Source organism: Pinus tabuliformis, chromosome 9, assembly GCF_031772625.1.
Source record: "Pinus tabuliformis cultivar Carrire ecotype Pingquan chromosome 9, CPIR1, whole genome shotgun sequence".
NCBI lineage: Eukaryota > Viridiplantae > Streptophyta > Pinopsida > Pinales > Pinaceae > Pinus > Pinus tabuliformis.
The window spans coordinates 1707611648-1707633123 of NC_142307.1; the positions used below are offsets into that span (position 1 = coordinate 1707611648).

Consider the following 21476-nt stretch of genomic DNA (forward strand, 5'->3'; position numbering starts at 1 on the left):
AAGTCCTCTGAGGAAGAGTTCCCTCAATAGTGTCTCTCTTCTTCCTTCTAAGGTTTTTCTGCCCCAGCAACTACTGCAAAAAACTGCGTCACACTAGAAATGTCCTCTTCGCTAAAGCTTTTGCGCTGCTCCCTCTTACACTAGCAAACTTCGATATGGAAGTCTTACCTCTCTGTCGATTCACTCAAAGAGAGCCCTTCCTCGAAAATCTTGCCCTCCTGGCCTGGACTGCGCAATCCCTCTGAGGATCCAATTTGTTGCCTACGCAACACTTCGATCCTCCTCTTCAGCGTTGGGTTCTTTTGGCTCTACTCTCTTGCTTCACCTGCTTCTCTGATACCATATGAAAATTTGGAAGCCCAAATTTCTACTGCATCAACAGATTAAGTTCCTTCTATTTGTTAATTACGGAACAAATTATTTACTGCTTCCTATAGCAAATATCGAAACTAATACACTGAAGACTTCACCAATTAAAACTATATGCGAAAACAAGTAACTGAGAAAGAAAGAAATAAACAGCACATTACACAATTATTTTTGGACAAATGTCCCCAGAAAAACCCAATGCGGGAAAATAGGTGCAGCAGCTGAGGGTTTGTATTATTAAGCAGCAGTTTTCTGAATACAATCTCTGGATGCCTTGTTGGATATCCAGTACAGAGAATATGGCTGACAGAAGATTAGTGAGAAATACCTCAAGGCTCACACTATCACTAGTGATCCTGACTGATCCAACCACAGAATGGCTTGTCCCTTGCTGCCTATGCGCAGTCACTGTGTAGGCCAAGCGTCACAACTCTTAGGGACAACATCACCCCTTCTGTTGATCAATTTGCCTCTGAGACTTGAATTTTGTCCTCCTGATTTCACACCCCGGCATCTTGCTTTAGAAATCGACCTCTCCAGCAAAAATATGGATCTCCTCAAGGCTCTACGGCTGCCCAGCATAGCCTTTGCACTACCTCTCCTGGATCTCTCTCAGCCTCCTCCACTGAGTATTCCCGAATCATGAGAAATCTCCAACTGGAACTATCCCTGCCCCTCACTGCAAAAAATCACTTCGAACTTCTCTCTAGTAACTGTTGCACTACTCTTCAGAAATTCGATCTCTAATCTCTCACTCGATGTATTTTCTGTTAGCCTCTCTCATAAAACAATAATAAATCCAAAAATAAATAAATAAATTAAATATTCCAAGTTAGGAATTTGTGCCTAACTCTTGGGTTGTTCCTCTAAGATAGGAGTTAGTTTAGGTAATTCCTATATTGGTGTGTGTCTGGTGAGAAATAGTCTCAACCAAAGGAGAAATTATCTCAACCAAAATGTCTAAGATAGCACGCACTATCTTGAGAACACCAACTCCCATCTATTTATTTGTAACACTATATTCAATTTTTTTAATGAATGAGAATGAGAGAGAATACCTGAGGCTGAAGCCTTTTTCTGCCAATATTTTGGGTCTGGTTTTTATGTGTGTTTTTCTGTAATCTGTTTGAGTTAATTTCATTTTCAATATGTGGTATCAGAGCTGTGGGGTTGTTGAGGAAGTAGTGAAGTCTCTGTGAAAATAAAAAAAAATCGAAGCCGTCGAAAGTATAGAGTCCGGTGAGAAAGCCTTGCTGCTACTATGTTCGAGCCACTAATTCGCATTAAGGAGCCACCGTGCGTGAAGGAGCCGCAAAACTAAGGAAACCGACCGCCAGAATCGTAGCCGAGGCCGCCATCGTCCACCATGAAATCCTTGATAGCTGCACGAAGTTTTGTGACCAGATTGGCATAGTCATCTTCTGCCACAAAATCATATATTTTATCATCTAATTTTATCTTGTATTCATAGTTTGAAATTTGTGTTGTGATGTGCTTAAAGGAATGATCGAATGGATGTACTGGCAGCGATGATCTGAGCATTGTTTGCTCCTTCACACAGTAGATGATCAAGCACTGCCTTCGCCCCTCCTTCTGATAAATTTGTCTTATTTATCAATGAAACCCTTCTAATGTTGGAGGAATATCATTGTGCACAACCTAGGTTTTTCAGGATTTTTAATGACCCCGTATGGTTTGGGCTCTCGTTTGTGGGTCAACTATACGATATTCAAACGGATCCTTGCAGGTGTGGTTCTCTCATTCTTCTGTGCTCCTCTTTTGGGGGACGCTTTTGGCTTAATGTTCAGTGTATGGATTAGATTCAGCTTACTTAGCCCCATTTCAAAAATTTCAACTCGTGCCTGAAGATTCTCGATTTTTTTCACCAAGAAATCTCTCAGAAAACATTTGTGAATATCGATTGTGGTTCAATATATGGAGGGACATTATCTTTCTTAGCCCCGCCCAATTTGAAATTTCGACTCTCAACGCTATCAGTAAGAAATTTCTCCGAAAAAATATGTGAAATTTCTAGGCAATTGCGAAGCCTCGAGCTCAAGACGTCTGGCGTTGGAATCTCGTGGCCTGCATCTTTTCCAATTTGCTTTGTCCTACCTGAAACAAATTGAGTTGGGCTTCAAATTGCATAATTTTTTGGCTGATCCAGGAGCTGTCTCGTGAAATTTTGTTCAATGGAAGGCAGTTTTCGGTATTCCTTTTGACGAGATTTGTGCGGCTAATGGACGATGTGAACTTCCACTGCTGATAATGGTAGTGAAGCAGCGCGATCATCAATTATCATCGTTGACAGGGGAGCTAGAGGATGCATCAAAGATACTCTTCAAAAGGCGTGGAGGAACCTGCATAAAAAACTGTGCAGGAAATGTGTTAATCTGAAATGACAATTCCTTTTTTCAAAGTGACTTTTCAACGCATCAAAGATAAAGTGTATGGTTTAGAGCTTTTGACGTGGAGCCCCGATGAGAAATCGATCTTTTCCTGTTGTGAAATAGAGCCGAAGTCTAAGCTTGGCATTATTGTTGTTGTGGATTGTACGTGATTTGAGAAAGGCGAAGCATCTATTCAGCAGCAAAATGATCTCGTCCTTCAAGATATTTTATGCAGAATATGGAACTCAGAAAGCGCAAATGGAAGTTTACGATGAACAAGCTTTTGAAAAATACGTATGGGTATGGTACGTATAGTTTTTTTATGAAGGAAATGGTGCATGCGTTTTAAATTAGAGTCCAAAATTTATTGACCTTCTTTAAAGTTAACTTTATATCACTTTTCAAGTGATTTCATAAAGTGATTTAAAATGAAAAGGATTTAAAAGCTACGTAAGAAGATGTGTTCTTTATTTTAAATTTTCTAATTTTAAGATAAGGAGCATTTTTTTATGTAATGGAGTAATAAGGTGATAAAGTGTGATTTTTAGGAGAGATAAGGAGTGGATAAAATCATTTATTTGTAATGGAGAGATAAGGTAAATTTTATTTTGTAATTTTGGAGCAATAAGTGTGCATTTTTTTAAGTGTGGAGTGACAAGTGAGATTCTTTTATAAAGTAAGGGATTATTTCCTTGTAATGGAGTGATAAGGATTGAGTTTTCTTTCTCTGTAAGTTTGAAGTGATTGGTTTTTCAAAAGAAAGCTCATTGTTGTAGGAGGTTGAGTCAGTTTTTTGAACACATTTGCTTCCAAAATTTGCAAGCGTCAGATTCTCATTGTTTGAGAAAGCTTCAGTGGAAATGTTGTAAAAGAAGAAAGATTGATGACCTTATTACTTAATAAAGACATATTTTTTGTGGTGATTGTGTCCTAGATCCGCCCGAAATTGAATAAGGGGATCTTAGGTACACGAAGAGTGTGTTGATGATGGTGTATACTTCATGTTGTTGCTTTTTTATTTGTGTCTAGTTTTGACACATAAATGATCTCATTTAACACACATAAAGTTCAATGCAAGCAAGCACAACACCTGTAACAAAATAGCTGCAAGGAAGGATAATTAAGCTCAACACATGCATTTGTGTCACTACAACAAATAATCAAAGTTTTCAACATCGGCATTCTACCTCAACAAACAATTTCACTCAATACAATCAAGTTCATGAATCTGCAAACTCCAGCATTTCAAAGCAAAGTCTACATCACTACATTCAAGTTAATGAATCTGTAAACTTCAACGTTTCAGAGCACAATCTACATCAACATTATTGAACTTGTAATCAACCTCAAATTCCATTGAATTGTAAGGGTGCATTCTCGGTTGAAACCGACACCCAAGTCTTGAATTGAGTCAAATTGCATTCATTGTCGTGAATCATTGAAATCATTGTAAGCTTTTTTGGGTGCATTTTCAACAGTGTTTGACACCCTTCCTTTAAATCACAATCAAGTGAGTCCATGAGTTTTAACTCCAAATGAAACAAACAACAAGTTCACATCTCCTGCAAGCGAGCATGAGTATTCATTCAAGCAATTTGCATCAAAATAGTACAAAGTTCAGACTTTCAAGCGAGCCAGAGTGAAGATCATTGCAGCAACCATCAAAGCAACCAAACAAGTTCAACTCTAACACCAATCAAGCAAGTTGAGATCGACATCAAGCGAGCGTGGCTATTCATTCAAGTGAGCATGAAGTCATCAAGTAAGGCAAGTGAGCGTTCACACAAACGCGATCGTCATCAAGCGAGCGTGAATTCCAGAGTCTAAGTAAGAAGGTTCTACAACTCTAGCAAGTGTTCCCAGCAAGTGACATAAGCAACAAATCAAGCGAGCGTGCCATTCAAGTCCCATAGCAAGTGAGCCTATCATTCAAGTAACAAAATCAAGTGAAACAGTTCAAAGCATGACATCTACGACAAGAGAGCCTGACTTCAAGTGAGCAAGTTCAGATGGCGCAACATATTCAGTGGTTAAACATTCTTCACAGTTTGATCATCTCCAGTGATGAAGACATGGTGCACATCAGCAAAGAAACTCTTGTTGATATTTCACGGCATCTACAACAAACACATGAAACCATTGAGTTTCTTCAACTAGAGTCGCAACTACAAAGAGATGAGCTGCAACAAAAGAGTGCTTCTTCCAGGTTATTCAACCAAACAGATGAAGATAAAGATGTTGATTCCAAATCACTCATCCAAACAACTTCAAGTGTCGAAGTTGTTCATGATCAAATTCAAATTTCTTCCAAACCCATCATCAAGCCCTGGGAAGAAATTCAAAATAACAAGAATCGACGAGGCTTAGGATATGTCACTGATGACACCAACTTACATATCCCAGATTATTCCAAGCCAATTAAGTTTGTGAGTGCAGGATTTCTTGAACAACTCACCTCAGTAGGTTCTGAGAAAATTGCAGACAAACAGAATTGCACGCAACCTGAAGTTAATGTCCAACCGAAATGTTCTCATTGTCAAAGAACCAGTCATATGGAAGATCAGTGTTTTGATCTCCATCCTTGTTGCCATTGTGGCAAGCAAAATCATTCCTCAGAAAAATGTCGCAACCAACAAAAATCAACCAGATTGAAGATACATTATGAATGGATTGATCCTTGGGAATGGTCATCCACAGTCAAAAGATTGTCTCAGTTCTACAACCGACTACAATCACACATAGTGCAGCCAGCAGTGAACCGATGATGGTACTCTCATGCAATTGAACGAGGGAGTACAACAGTGAAACTCTCCTAAACCTGAAGGGGGGAGTTCAAATATATTTTGGAGAAGATTGTCTCTCCTTTCAGCTGACAAAGGGGGGAAAATGTCAATGAAATTGACAAGTGGTTGTCAGACTGAAAGTCTCGACAACATCAGCGAAGCAGCCAGTGGGCATCTTCATTAGCCAGTGGGCATTTGTCATTAGACTGAAAGTCTCGACAACATCAGCGGAGCAGCCAGTGGGCATCTTCATCAGCCAGTGGGCATTTGTCATTAGCAGTGAGCATCAACAAATTCGCCAGTGGGCGATCGACAGCCAAAGCAGCAGTGAGCAGCTTTCATCATAGCAAAAACAACATTGAGTTGTTTTTCGACATCTTCAGCCAGTGGGAAATCATCATCAACAAACACGCCAGTGGACGTTCATCAAATTGTGTCAGTGGACACCGGATGCTGTTTTCAAACAAAGGACAGTTGAATCCTTTTGCGGCTTGGCACGTGATGGAGTTGTCAAGCAACATTCAGAGATGAATCAGGCATGCAGCTGATTCATGTTCTCTTCAGATTTGAGTTTTTCCAGCATCCAGTTTTGGCGGTTTTTTCAGGCAATGTTTTTGAAGATCAACATGAGAACTTGGAAGATGGTTCCTCGTTCTTATTTTGGATTTATCATTGAGGGGGGGGAATGTTAGCCTCTCTCATAAAACAATAATAAATCCAAAAATAAATAAATAAATTAAATATTCCAAGTTAGGAATTTGTGCCTAACTCTTGGGTCGTTCCTCTAAGATAGGAGTTAGTTTAGGTAATTCCTATATTGGTGTGTGTCTGGTGAGAAATTGTTTCAACCAAAGGAGAAATTATCTCAACCAAAATGTCTAAGATAGCACGCACTATCTTGAGAACACCAACTCCCATCTATTTATTTGTAACACTATATTCAATTTTTTTAATGAATGAGAATCAGAGAGAATACCCGAGGCTGAAGCCTTTTTCCGCCAATATTTTGGGTCTGGTTTTTATGTGTGTTTTTCTGTAATCTGTTTGAGTTAATTTCATTTTCAATGCCCGTCAAGCCTCCTCTTATAATCCTCCAGTTGAAAACCAACGGCTTAGATTAAATTCTAATCAATAGCTCAGAACAATTCGGCTTGATCCTCATCTTCTTCTAGAAGTTTCACCCACAGTTTGATTAATACCCTTTAATTATTTTAATTTCCTAAGTTTGGACTTAGGCACCCATTAAAAATAATTAATTATTTTAATAAAACTGATTCTGGGTGGAATTTCCCAAAACGATTTATGGATATTGTGGAATACATGTGTCCAAGCCACCTTGCAAATTTTGAGGCTTAGAGCACATCCGATGCTACCAGAAATAACCACTTTATCCCTTATAAGGGAACCCGCATTTATAAGGAGTTTGTGTCACTGCCTAGAGTTGAAGAAGGCAAATTTGTTTTGGGATAAGGGCTTGTGTTGCTATTGGACAAGGGTTTTTAGTTTGTCGGGACAAGGGTTTAGGTCCTAGTGCTACTGGTCAGTCAAAAAATCATTGAAATATCATTGTAACGTGGATCATTGTCCCTAGTATGGGAGTCCACACTTTTATTTTTATTGTCTTTATAGGGTGGTGCTAGGTTGGTAAATGAAGTCACCTTCAGGTTGGGGCCTATAAACACTTTAGGGTGGTAGGGTGGTGCTAGGGCGAGTTGGGACTCGCTAAGGTGTTGGGGCATCCTTTCAGCTGATTGTTGATAAAACCACAGTGTTGGAGCATCCTTCCAGTGGGAGCTGGAGTAGAATGTTTTTCTAGAATTCTAGGTAGTTGTAACTTTCATTACAGTTGGGACTGAAGATTAAAGAATATATTAGAAAAACATTTGGTGGTTTTTAACCTGGAGTGGGTTTTCCACCTAAAAATCTTGTGCCTATTGTCTCTATTTTTGCATTGTTGTTTACTGCTCTTACTGAACAATAATAATAATAACTGAAGATTAACTAATGCTCTGAAAAGATTAATAAAGTGCTAATTGTTAAGAAATACTGATTCACCCCCCCTCTCAGTGTTTTCAACATTGCATCTTGAACAGCTGTGACAGAACAAACCCTAGAGGAGTAACTTGAAACAAGTTGGCTTCAAACTTGGCTGTTCTTTCACCTAGGCTCTAATATCATGTTGATTTTCTTAAGAGAAATTTGATCTTTTAATCTGATAATTACTTTCCAGTGATTTCTTCAATAAATTCACTTATGTCACATTCATCATTTAGCAATTATACATAGAAAATCTCAACAATAATGCAATAATGACAGTAGGATCATAAAGAGACAGTCAAGCACACAAAGAGACACTCAAACTCAGGAGAAAACCCAGCAATCTTTTCTAGAAGAAATTCTTCAGTTCAGCAAAGTTACAATCTGATTTTCACAAGACAAATTAGGTCAAACAGACCACAGAAATCCACTCAGGTCAAACCTATCAAACAATCCCAAAATTTGACCTTCCTACTGCTGCCCAGAACTCAGACAACCCTAGTCAACATGGCTGAACTTTGACCCCCTGCAGCTGCTGGTCAACTCGGTCAAACTGCCTCAGTCAGAGCTTTGCCAACTGCCCAGAAATTCATCCAACTCTGCCTCAAATTTTCAGGTCGGCTATGTCCATAACTAGGTCAAACTGTGACCAGAAGATTTAGGTCAAACACAATCAAACTGACCCCAGAAGGATTTGGTCAAAGCTAGTCAACACAGGTCAAACTTTGGTCTTCTTATTCTCTCTCTCTTTTGCCCGTGTGAACAAAAGAACAGATGTTTTGATGATCCGAATTGATGCCAAATTGGAGGAGGTCAAATGTCAATATATAGTGATCAAATCAACTGGGTTTTGACGAAGGGTCACACCCGTTCAACTGGTGGGGCCAACCTGACTTTTAGAGCCTACATGAGCTTCAAAAAGAATAATTTTATTTCCTTTAAGGGGCTGATTTGAATACCGGCCATAGCTACAAAAAATAATCAACGTTTGGAACTCAGTATTCAAAAATAAGAAAATCATTGTATGATCATCAATATCCAAATTTAAAAGAATGCAATGAAGCATTATATAATTACATCCATCATCATTTAAATAGTAAAGAGCAAGACTGTCATAAGATAAAAATAAAGAAAAAAAGAGAAATGGAACAAGCATCAAGCCACTGGTCATGTACAATCAGCCTCCACTTGGTTGTATGCATCTGTCCTGGGAAACTATCAACAACAGTTATGGGAATGAGAAGACAGCTGGGCCCTAATCAAATGTAACTGCTGCTCTAATTTTCCAGCCAAAGAAAAAAAATTATTGATATTTCTCCAAGTTCTCACTGAATGAATGCTGGACATGAAATGCATTTGAAATCCAGTATAAAATACCTGTTGTCCATGTTTTTGGGCCTTTGAAGGCTTGTTGTCTACAAAAATCCAACTTCAACCACCCATAATGTACTAGGGCTAGTGTGTTGTACGTAAGAACCAACAAATGTTACAGTTTGGGAGAACAATATAGAGAAGAAAAGGTGATGAGGGTGCTGGGACTCTCCCCTTGCCATGAAGGGGAAAAAAATGTTTTCTGCCATTTTCATTTTATGTGTTTTTATGAGGATGTGCCCCTATGGGGCACCCAGACTATCCCAGAGTACCTGAAGCATCCCATTTCTCAAAGGGACATCACCTGTGGAGTCCACAGGTGGCAGAAGCATCCCATTTCTCCAGGGGATAGCCCCAATGAAGACCAAAAGTACACATGGCATGCAGAGAACAGCAGAGGATGTTTACAACATCGCCCCCAAGTCCAGGGAATGTCAGGAGCATAGCAGATGCTTCCATGCGGAACAATATTTCCTACCTTCTACATTTGAATTCTGATTTGTAATAATACACTTGATATATTAATACAAATTGCAATTTCTCTGCTTTTCTGAACACGATGCTATGAAATCCATTCAATGTCTTGAGTAAACGAAACTGCATGATGACTATATCTTCCAGATCAGACCACAGAACTTCAATGCTGGACATCAATTTGTAGAATCAGATCTCTTTGAAACTTCTGATAACCCTTTGTATCAAAACAAGATATAATAACTAGCACTCCACAACATTTATCTATCCTTCACTGGCTTGATTAAAGTGCAGGATTAATTGTTGCACAGTGCAGGACCTTTTCTTTGGAAGAAAATGTTCAGCATGTTTTGGTAGTATGGTCAACAGTTTTTTATTAAACCAACAAGTTCTAACAGACAACTACACCATAAAATCAAAAGTCAGAAAACCAACAATTTCTATGGTATTGCCAAATATTGCAACAACCATATAATCCATGGGATAGTACAAATAAGAAAGCACAAAGGAGAGACTGAAGCTGTAAAGCTCACCCATCATGGGAAGCGGAGAGAATTCCTACATTTGGCATCAGTCCCAATCCACGCACCGTATCTGCAACAACAATTGAGTAAAAAAAGGTTTAAATCAAAATGCATGACGAAGAAAAATGGCAAGGCTTTGGTTTTAGAAAAGCATTTTTTATAAAAAGAAAACATAAAGTAGGATGAAATAATAAAAGCTGTTAGATAAAGATCTAATAAATATCTTTAATACGAGTCACAAAAATAACTCTGTAATGTCCCCTGAGGGATTAATTGGCCCAAGGGACAAAGTAGCCTATCAATCTCCGTACACTATAGTCCTCAATAAAGGGGAAAACCCAAAAATACCTAATGTTGGGCAAGTTTTGGGGAAGCCAGGACAAAAAAGCCCAAAGTTGGGGTTTGGAGTGAGCATCACTCAATTAATTAAAGAGAAAACCCCCTTCATGGAAATCTATATATACATGAGGTTTAGAAGCACTTGAGGCATGACTTGGATTGGATTATTTCATCTATGTTTTATTGAGCCTGAGGCTCTGAGGGTTAAGACCCCATTCTCTTTTGTACTAGTTTCGGTGGAGGTGATACTACCCTACCTAGCCACTACTCTTTTTTATTTTCATACAATTTTTGGCACGGGGAACTATCTTTCTGAGAAGCAGCAAAGTCTTTCAATCCTATTTGTTACCTGGTTTAATTGGTCTGGCAACAGGGATTTACTGTATGAAGAATAGCAGGGTTTCAGCACCAATCTCCTAGGGTAAATCGAGTTGAGGCTATGTGGATTCATTCTGGAGCAGACAGTGACTAAATATTCTATTTTAAGCGGGGATTCTCCTGTGGAAAGACAGCCGCACTTTTCCTGAATTCATGTGCACATGTTCTGGAGGCCGAATATAGAGATATGCTCAGGCAGGGGGACAAATTTTCAAAGGTTAATTGTCTGGATAGAATGCTGTATTGGTGACCAAATCTTTGTGGAAAACTAATATGAAGCAGGCTGCAATCCCGGAGGTTGGCACTCCTTAAGGCTTAGATAGACGAATTGCTGAGGTCAGATTATAGTACTGGGCAGCAGAATATCCCACTGTCTGAGGCCTGAATGCTTGCTATTCTACAGTAGGCTGAGATCCTCCTGAAGCAGCCGAGACCTACTGGAAGTTGAAACACCAAAGCTTCAATCTGAGGCAGAGTCCGAGACCACCCAGGGGCTGAATTTGTGTTTTCTGAGGCCGAGCGAAACCCATCTAAGATCAACTTTGCGGTTCCTGTAGCAGACAGGGTATAAAGATTTTTATTTGTTATCTCTGTGGTAGATACGAAGGTTTTCTGAAGCAAAACTCCACAGATCCAAAGTCCTAAAGGAGAGTGCAGATCCTGTAACAGAGTAACAGGGACTCTGATGGAAGCACGAAGGTTATACTTGCAACAGACCCAAGATGATTGAAGCGCGGACCTGAGGCATCTAGGGTATCTAGTTAAACATAACTCGTATAATGTTTGTCAGTTGGCATATAAACTTGAATCAATGTTTTACTGTTGAATTTACTAGGGTCTGTTTGGACTATATCTACTGCACTGGTTGATGGAATTGTTGGATTATTTCATATTGGAAAGTCAATTTTTGAAGGTTATACTATTTGTGTTGAATTAAATTGTCTATACACAAAAAGAGAAATTTTATTGAAAACCTAGCTACTGAAGGGAAATCTAGGGCAAAAATTTCCTTACTACTTTATAGTGGTATCAGCACTGGAATCCTGCCAGCTTGTGAGGGTGTCAGCCTTGAATGTTTCCAGGGGATACAAGTAATGTTACAGTCAGAAAGTATGTTTCCAGGAGATACAAGTAACGTTAACCACAGCGCAACCATGGGGGATAGGGAAGATCGAGGAGGACCAGATTCCAAGGATCTCTTACATGTACGAATTCATGGACAGACAGAAATAACAAATTTGATATTACAAGGGCAGCAGCAACGACAACAGTTAAATCAGGGGCAATGGTAAATAGCTCAGGTACTGGAGCAAAGACAGCAACAATTAGCCCAGCTAATGGCACAGCTCATAGGAAATTCTAATGTTGCTGATAATAATGATAACAGAGCAAATTTTGGTAATAGGGCTGGTACTAAGGGAAGCAGCAGCCATAACCCTGTTTTCTCCAATGTTGTTCCTTAAACACACAACAGGACAACTAGTGGAAGGAACCTCAGACCCTCAGTTCCTCAATTTTTAAAACAACAGCAGACAGAGACCCAAGAAGCGGCAGAGCAGAATAGGCTCTTTGATGAATACTTTCAGGAGTATGCAGCCCTGCAAGAGAACACTCGAGCATCCCTAACCTTCTGGGAATATAGCAACATTAGATATTAAACTAGACCCAGGGAACAACGGAATCCGGATTTGGCATGCAAGCCAGGGAAGCTGCCCATTCACTCTTTTGCTGGGTCATCAAAATACTCAGCCCAGGCTTGGGTGCAAAAGTTAAACAACTATTTCCAACTTAATCCCATGGAGGAAACAGATGTTGTCCAATTGCCACACCTAGAAGGGGAAGCACATGATTGATGGTACCATGGACTGGTTACGTTGGGACATTCAAACATCACTTCTTATGTAGATTTTCCGCAGAAGTTGATAGATAGATTTTAGCGGAAGAATCCAGATATACACTTTAGAGAGTTGGCACAACTCAAGCAGACCAGATCGCATGAGGAGTATATCGCAGAATTCGAATGGACTACAGACATGGTCACATACATCGTCGAAGAAACACTGATCATGCCCTTCACAGAAGGATTAGTCAAACCCCTACAAGGCTGGGTTAAGGCTTTCAACCCCACAACCCTATACGACACCATCAGGACACATTTTGGGAGATGGAGTGAGATTGGCAGAATACACTGATTCTGATTGGGCAGGTTGTGCTTTTGATAGGAAGAGCACTTCAGGGTGTTGTTTTGGGTTGGGTTCAGCAGTAGTGTCATGGTTCAGCCGGAAGCAGCAGTCAGTAGCACTGAGTTCAGCGGAAGCAGAGTATATGGCAGCCAGTCTAGCTAGTTGTGAGGCTATCTGGCTTCGCAAGATGTTGTTTGGCTTATTTGGTCAGCCGTTGAGACCTTCAGTGATTTACTGTGATAATCAGAGTTGCATTAAACTCACGGAGAATCCAGTATTTCATGACAGGTCAAAGCATATCGGGATCAGATATCATTTCATCAGAGACTATGTTCAGAAGGGAGCTGTGAAGCTTGAGTATATTTCCACTGATGAGCAGGTTGCAGATATCCTTACCAAAGCCTTACCACGGGGCAAGCATGTCTACTTCAGAGACAAGATGGGTGTGGTGAGGAACACCTTCCTCGGTAAGAGGGAGTGTTGAAATTTGGTACCGGAGGACAGGTGGTTCCCTTAGGCTTTGATCTTTGGCCTAGGGAAAAGTGTCCAAAAGAATTTAATTTTTCTCCTAAAGTGACTTTATAATTTTATAAAGTTAAATCTAATTTAAAAGTGACTTTAAGTGATAAAGTTATTAAGTCTAATTTTAAAGTGACTTTTATAAAGTCAATGAAAAATTAGAAAGGAAAAGTGACTTTGGAAATAAATGACTAAGTGGGTCTTTATTAAAGTGGGGTGAATTAAAAAATAGAAAGTGAGATTTAAATGAGCATTTAATCTCAACCATTGATCTAAATCTATTTCAGCCATTGGATTTAGAGATCACCCAAAAGTCACTTGGATCACCCAAAAGTCACTTGGAGTTATATTAAAGGAGGAAAAGGAGGAAAAGGTCATTCATTCTTTCATGAGCAGATTGGGAGAAGGAGAGCAAGAGAGCAAGAGAGATTTCTGAGCAGGAAGGAGAAGGAGACAGCAGCTTGGCACACATTCCAAGGCAGCAGTTGAGCAGATTTGTACAGCTAATTCAGCACATAGTGAAAGGCAGATTTTTGCACAAAAATCGAGGAGCAGTTTGCTGATTTTTTCTGCACACAAAACGGAGGTCGTACAGCATTTATTGCTGTCCTGTTTGCTGTAATTTCCAGATTGCTGTGAGGCACGGGAAAGGAGATAAGTTGTAAATTTGCTTGCTGATTTTTGCTGAATAATTCTCACTGTAAAAAGACAAATTTCAGAAATAAAGAAGAGCTCTCAAACTGGTTTTCCCCAAGAGTTGTAGGGGGTTTTTCCAGGGTCAAGTTGACCAAAAATATCAGTGTTTTAATGTGTTTTAATGGCTGTTTTTAATTGCTGATTTTTAATTCTGCAATTTCCAGCATTCTGAAAAATTTCCAGAATTTGTGTTTTCAGCAATATTTATTTTTTCAGTCTGTTAAATGTATGGTTATGGGAATGGGCATTTAACTACATGGGAGAAATAAGGAGAAACTGAAAACCGGGGTGGGAAAACAGAAATTTTTACATCACCCATGAAGAATATATTGATGTGAAGCATAACGGACTTGAGGGCACAATGCAGAATATAACGCAGGGGGCTGAAGATTGGGTGAAGAATATATTGATGTGAAGCATAACGGACTTGAGGGCACAATGCAGAATATAACGCAGGGGGCTGAAGATAGTAGTTGTTGTCTATATTCTGAACCAATTTTTTTTGTCCCTGGACCACTTTGGAAGATGATTAGGCGAAATTTTCAAATAAATTCTGCTGTAGGATGTACTTGAGAAATTTTGGAGCAAGGTGGAAGTCTAATGGGTCAATTGACTGCTACAAAAGAGGGAGAATGGTGCAACCTGCATATTGCTGAAATCTCTGATGGAGGAATCGATTGGATTATATATTGGCAACATAAATTTAGCAGATTGGAACCTTAGTCACCGTGTTCGGCATACAAATTATTTCAGGTTCGAAGTTCACCGAACTTAAAGGCACTCTGAATTTGTTTGTTTTGGTTCACCGAACATCAAGGCAAACCCCAACACGAACCGGATTCGAACCCAAACACCATCACTAACGCGAATAAAATTTTAAAAATTGCCTTGATTCGATTAAATTCGGCATTTGGTCAGAGTTCTTTTGGCATTTGATATTTAAAAAAAGTCAAAAATCAAAACTCGCAGCCTCACACTCCACAGCGACAGGTCAATTAAATTAAGCAGTGCTGAATTTCTTAATAAATCTAGGAAAGCACAAGTGCTTAACTCGATTCAAGAGATTTTTTCTTTAAATAGAAAAGTTTCATTTTTTTAAACAGAATGAAGCATTTCTTTTTAAAAATGATATAACAATTTGACTATATTAATAAAAAGTTGCAGACGAGCCGAACCAGAACAACTTGATAATAAAAAAAATGGAGGATGAACGCTTAGAATTATCCTCCAATCAAACATCTCTTGACCTCTCAAAGGAAGGAGTCCAACAATCTTTCCTACAATAACTAATTTTAACTCATTTCAATTTTCAACCAATTGTTGAATTAAAATATAAATTACAAATTGTCGGTATAGTATGTACAAACAATAGATAATCAAAAGTAATACATAATCACAACTTTGATGGGTTCCCTCTCACCCTAAACAGGGTACAGTCTCAGAGTTGGCTTTTGATGAGTTCTCCAGCCTTAAACATGGTACAATCTCAGAGTCTTAGCTGATAGTCCAAAACAGATAGTTGATTCTACGTCTCTCTCTTTGTTTTTTGTTTGGTTTCCTCCCTAAAGTGTAGTTTGTAATAGTTGTGTCCTTTGAACAACAATTGCTATGCACTTAATGTTATGTGCTTTTTCAAATTGAATATAAGTAAAGGCTCAAGGTCTATTTTTATTTCTGTTATGTCTTTAACTTTGTAATTTCATTATGTATATTTCAAATTCGAGTATGTCGAATTTAATGTTGTACTTTATCGCCAAAATTTATTCGAATTTCAAAGTGTCCAAATTTATTCGAATTTCAAAGTCATCAAACTCGAACACAAACACGGTGACTTAGATTGGAACTTGTGAAGTTTGTTTCATGGAAGTATAGAAGTTAAAGAATACAAGGGTCACCATCTTCGAGTAACTAATGAAGACATGGGCATAAGCAATAGAGTGCAAACTCTTGTTGAATTTTGGCTGTCATTGATGTCAACCCAAACAGTGCTAGAAGAAGCCTTGCCTTTAATGAAGCATTTGACAAGGGAAATCATTGTTTCTACTAGATAGACCATCTTTAATTGATAGTCCTCATCGTGTCAATTCCAACATTAGGTGGCAAGCTCCATAACTCCTCACGATTGAGGAGATATGCTTGGTCCAATCAAGATCCCCAAAAAAGAATGGATAAGGGCAGCTTGATTTTTGGTTTACTGGTTCAAAAATCAAATTAATTAAAAGTTTAGTCAATGGAAAAATAATTGATTAAGTCGGCTCCAAAAAGGGGTTTTAATATTTTGGCTCCAAAAATTTAGATTGGTTCCCTCCAATTTTTCAAGTCGGACCCCCTCTTAGAAGCCTCTTCGACGTCTATAAAGGGAGCTTGTTTGCCCCTTCATTAGCCAGAAACTCTCGCACATATCTCTAAGGTTTATCTTCGCCCTTGTTGAGTCACGCCAAGCCAAATGAGGAGGCCAAGTCTGAAGATTTTTGGGCTTAATTTTTTGTTTGGTTATGGTTCTTCGCTAGGGTTTTATTTCAATACCTTGTAAAGGACTTTCGGTCAACTCTGTGGCAATGTACCATGATAAGCAAACTACAATACTTAATTACCAAATGACGTGGCAAACCTTTAGGTTCAGGAGGCCCACCTTCAAACATATGATCATGGCAGATGGGTGAGGGACCACATGGCTAGCTCAGGTGGCGGAGAAATGGCACAATGAGCTAGTTGGTGGCTGCAAGGGGTTGTTGGCTACTAGCTGAAAACCATCTTGGAGAAAAAAAATTCTCCTAGGGATATCACCCACAAAATGGTGGGTAACAGTAACCACAAAATATTTGTAAATAGACAACGTGTGTTAACACCATTGACAATTTATTGATTGACAATGAACGACATGACAATTGGAATAACCTTGTTAACCAGTTTATATCTCATGTAGATGGTGAATCCTATAGAAAAACTTGATAGGTTGCATGTGTTAACCTTAATGTATTAACATTGCATTAACATTAGTGCTTATATTTAACGGAAGTGATAATATACATATACATTAATATTCAAACAATATAATGAACACCATGTAATTCATTCTTAGGAAGAATTCATGTAACTCATTAACATGAAATATATAATGTGTTTAGGTTATAATTAATATCTATGGATGACCATAACTATTTATCTTAAAGTTAGAAGAAATATGATATATACGATGTGGTATTATTAATTTAAAATATATTTAAATTAAATTTTAAAATTACAAGTAAATGTTAATATATAGGTATACAAAAGTGGTGAATCAATCTTGTAAAACAACTATAAATTTGTTGTATTTTTATTTATTTATAAGATGTGATTGCTAAGATGATATTTAAATATATATATATATATATATATATATATGAAAATTTCATTTTATTAATTATAAATTTGTGTTATGAGTAATAATAACCTTATAGTATAAGTAAATATCAAATAAAATATTTATCAACCAATGAAGATGGAATAATGAAATGAAATTCTTTGGTATAGATAGAAATATAGTTCATAAAACTAAAATATGCCAAGTGGGGAAGCTGTGAGATTTGACATCGAGCCAAATCTATAATAACCAATGGAAATTGCAATTGGACCAAGGGTTTTTAAGAAAGGAGGAAGAGTTCAATTGACTTTAGGGGCCCTCCACCCCTATTGACTCATTGTGAGATACAGATTTCTGGGAGGATGGGGTGTGGGGACCGGAGTTCAATTGAAACTTTGCTCTCGAATACAACTAATAAAATAAACCAAGAGCATCTCGACATCACAATTTCACTTTACTTGCAATAAAACTCTCCTATATATGCTATCTTGAATTTATTTGTCATATTTGCAAATATCCTCATTTTCTCAAGAAGCATTTGCTTTATAGTGCAAGTATTTGGATCTTTTACTTTTGCAACAATTAGCTTTCTTGTACTTTGAATATCTTTCATTGGTGCAACTCTATTTCAAGTTATTTCATATATTTGTTGCTTTGATAATCATTTTGCTCATAAGTAGTTGATGTCATTATCTTGTCATTTGAGCATTTACTTTCAAGTACTATCTCCTTTATATTTGTAATTGATGTTTATATGCTCATCTTGGTCTAACATTTGATCTTGCAAGATTGTCTATCATTGTATCTTGATTTTAATTTTTGGGCAAGCTATTGTTATTTATTTGAAGGCATTGATCTATACTTTGAATATATCTTTGAGATTTGAATATATCTTTGAGATTTATTCACATGCTTGTTTAAATCTTGAAAATAAGTTATTTTTGACGGACACTCCACTTAACTTAATCTCCTAGAAACCCATATCATATAACTTTTCATTAGGGACCACCCCCCTTGGCTTACCTAGGGGAGAGCTTTAACGGAAAGAGTTGGGAATAGGTGACAACCCCATCTCTTAGTTTTGCCACCAAACCACACCTTGTGGGGTTCAAGGCTTTTTCTCACTAACTTAGGTGTGTGTGCCAGGCGGCAACAACAGGACTCGGGCAGTCCTATGGAGGTGAAGGAAGTTTTATATTTACCTGGGTTGGAGAATAACTTACTCTTCGTTTCGGCTATTGAGATCAAGGGACTTGAGATCAGTTTCAGAAGAGGACACGTACTTGTCAGGTTGAAAGGAGTTAATCCTAGCGTGAGGTGACTAATAAGCAACAAAGAGAGTAACTTATATTTGTTGAGAGGACAACCAATGAAAGCCATTCCAAGAGATGGTCATTTCTCTTTCGGAGTTCATTGTAGAGCAGGATGGTGTGCACAAAGGATGTGTGCTTGGCAAGCATGCTCAGTAAGCATTTCCTAATAGTGAAACCAAGTCCAAGGGAGTTTTGGATTTGGTTAATTTCGATGTTTGAGTCTGTATCTAAGTTTAGTTAATTTATGAAATTTGTAGATGACTATTCTAGGAGGACATGGATTTACTTCCTAAAGGCCAAGGATGAGGTCTTTGGTTGTTTCCAAGAGTTCAATGCTTATGTGGAGAACCAAAATAGGAAGAAGATCTAGGTCCTCAAATCAAACAATGGGGGCAAGTACACCTCCACTGAGTTCAAGAATTTTACAAGGAGGTAGGAATCAAGAAAGCACTGACATGCCATACAATTCATACCACAATGGAGTGGCAAAGAGGAAGAACAGGTCTGTAGTCAGAGCAATTAAGGCCATGATCCTTGATCAATATCTACCTATGATTTTATGGGTAGAAGTGTGTAATATGGCTATATATTTGCAAAATAGGATTCCTCACAAGGCAGTGGACAACAAGACTCCTAAGGAGACTTTTACAGGAGTGAGATCAGAGGTGAGTAGTTATATATTGTATCTGTGAAAATTTCAAGCCCTAGGTGACTGATGTCCTTATGATCTCAATAAAACAAGTAGATCAATGAATGTCTTTAGTGTTGAAATTAAATTTCAAAACGTAGCATTAATCATAGAATAGAATTTTTTTTAAATAACCAAAGCAAAAAAAGTTTCCCTTCAATCAACTTCCTATTCCTTCAAAAAGCATTGAAGGAAACCTCCACTAGGTGCCCACAAAACAGCATTGTACAGTTACTGAAATCACCTTGAACTTGGGCTTCTACAATTTGCATGAGAGGTACACCAACTGAAAAGAAAACAAAAAGACAAAAAAAAAAAAAAAAAATCTTTGTCGCATGGTATTGTTGTATGCATTATATGGTTGTTTTATGATCATGTTGTACATATTTTGTACAATTGTATGGGTTCATATAGTTTTGTCAATAAGACTGTAAGAAACTATGCACTACTTAGAAACACCTCTTTCCTGGTTGCCCACAGTTTCTCCCTCTCAATCACTCGACTTGTTCAACTACTCGTGTCATGAAAGTCACTACCTTGAAATGTATTTACACTTTTAGTTAAGAATATATTTTTCAAATTCCTCCTAGTTTATGTCATGCATGGCATACACTTTTAGACTCAACTACTAAATATAAGGCTTTCACCTTTTTGATAAAGCAAATTATAAAATAAATTTACCTTTTGAAAATATGTCAAACTACATCTTGTTGATTTGAGGTAGCATCGGATGTGCTCTAGCCATGAAAATTGGTGGAGAGGCTAAAGCACATGAGATCTCCAAGACTCAGAAATGGTTTGGACAGATTGTACCCAGTTTGGGAGATATTAAAATAATTAATATGTTTAATGGAGTTAGACTTAGGAAAAATAAAATATTAATGGGTATTAATGTAAAACTGGGTTAGAAGGTTCCAAAAGTCATGCATCAAACCAAATCTAATCTTAGTCGTCGATTAGAGATTTAATCTCGGCCGTTGAAGGACCAACAGGAAAGGTATAAGAGGAGACTTGAGGGTCAGCTAGAGAACACACCAGAGTGATTAGTCATTTGATTTGCTAGAGCGTGGTTTCTAAGCAAAGTAGAATCAGTGATCAACAGCAACGGGCAGTGAGTACTAGACAGAGAGGCAGAGATAGTGCCAAGAGACCAGCGCAAAGGCAGAGAGCGAGAAGCAGCAGCCAAAGTAGGCCACCCAGAGCCCAGCAAAGACAGCGCAAAGGCCAGAGAGACTGCGTCATCCACGCAAAGAGCAGCTGGAGTAACGCAGAGAGTCCCAGAGGCTGTGCAGTGCCTCAAAGGGCTGACGCAGAGGGGTTTAAGGCTGGCACAGAGACCAGAAGGGCCAGCGCAGAGCTTCAGAGTCGCTGGAGAGGGTTTCGTGGGAAAGGTTTTTTGAATACCTGTTTCCGAACAGAGAGGTATTGCTGCTAGTTATCTTTCTCTGTCGGGTGAGCCAATTTGGCACCCAGTTGTACTCAAGGAAATACTGCATAATAATAAACCCTCATAATAACTTGTTCGTTATTTATATGTTTTAAATAACTTGTTCGAATTTAACAAGTAGAAGAAATAAATCAAAAGAATACAAATTAAATTTCTAACAAATAGACCTAGAAATTTCAACATGGTATCAAAGCGTGGTTGCAGATCACAGGAGAGTTGGATTTGCAGCAGAATCAGTTGTCCCGAGTGATAGAAGTTGATCCTTGCAGAAGTGACAGAAGAAGGGTTGACGCAGAGGGACTGCATCAGTCTGAGCTAGAGAGAGGCCAGCGCAGAGGCTGAGGAGGGCAGAAAGAGGCTCACGCAGAGCCACGCAGAGATCAGGAGGGTTGACGCAAGCTCACACAGAGACCAAGAGGGTTGATGCAATTGGCTGAGGGAGTTGTTTTTCTAGTGTCGAGATTGCGCAAAGCCTAGAGGCTGAGTCCTTCAGTTGATGGGGCATAGGAAGCTGTGGGCAGTTTGTGGGAGCGAAGCTGGTGGGGTACTATGGACAGAACAGTACCTAACGAGGCAAAACCAAGCTAGAGGGAGTTGCTACCGAGGCGGATTTCTAGCC

The 21476-nt window shown here is 38.5% G+C and overlaps 1 protein-coding gene across 1 annotated transcript in view; it reads right to left on the bottom strand.

Moving 5' to 3' along the window:
* LOC149155486 (uncharacterized) overlaps window positions 1-21476 on the bottom strand; it is a 357613-nt gene that overhangs the window by 313198 nt on the left and 22939 nt on the right. The window contains exon 4 of the mRNA XM_089444433.1: window positions 9958-10018. Within this exon, the coding sequence (XP_089300559.1) occupies window positions 9958-10018 (61 nt within the window). The remainder of the gene's footprint in view (window positions 1-9957; window positions 10019-21476) is intronic.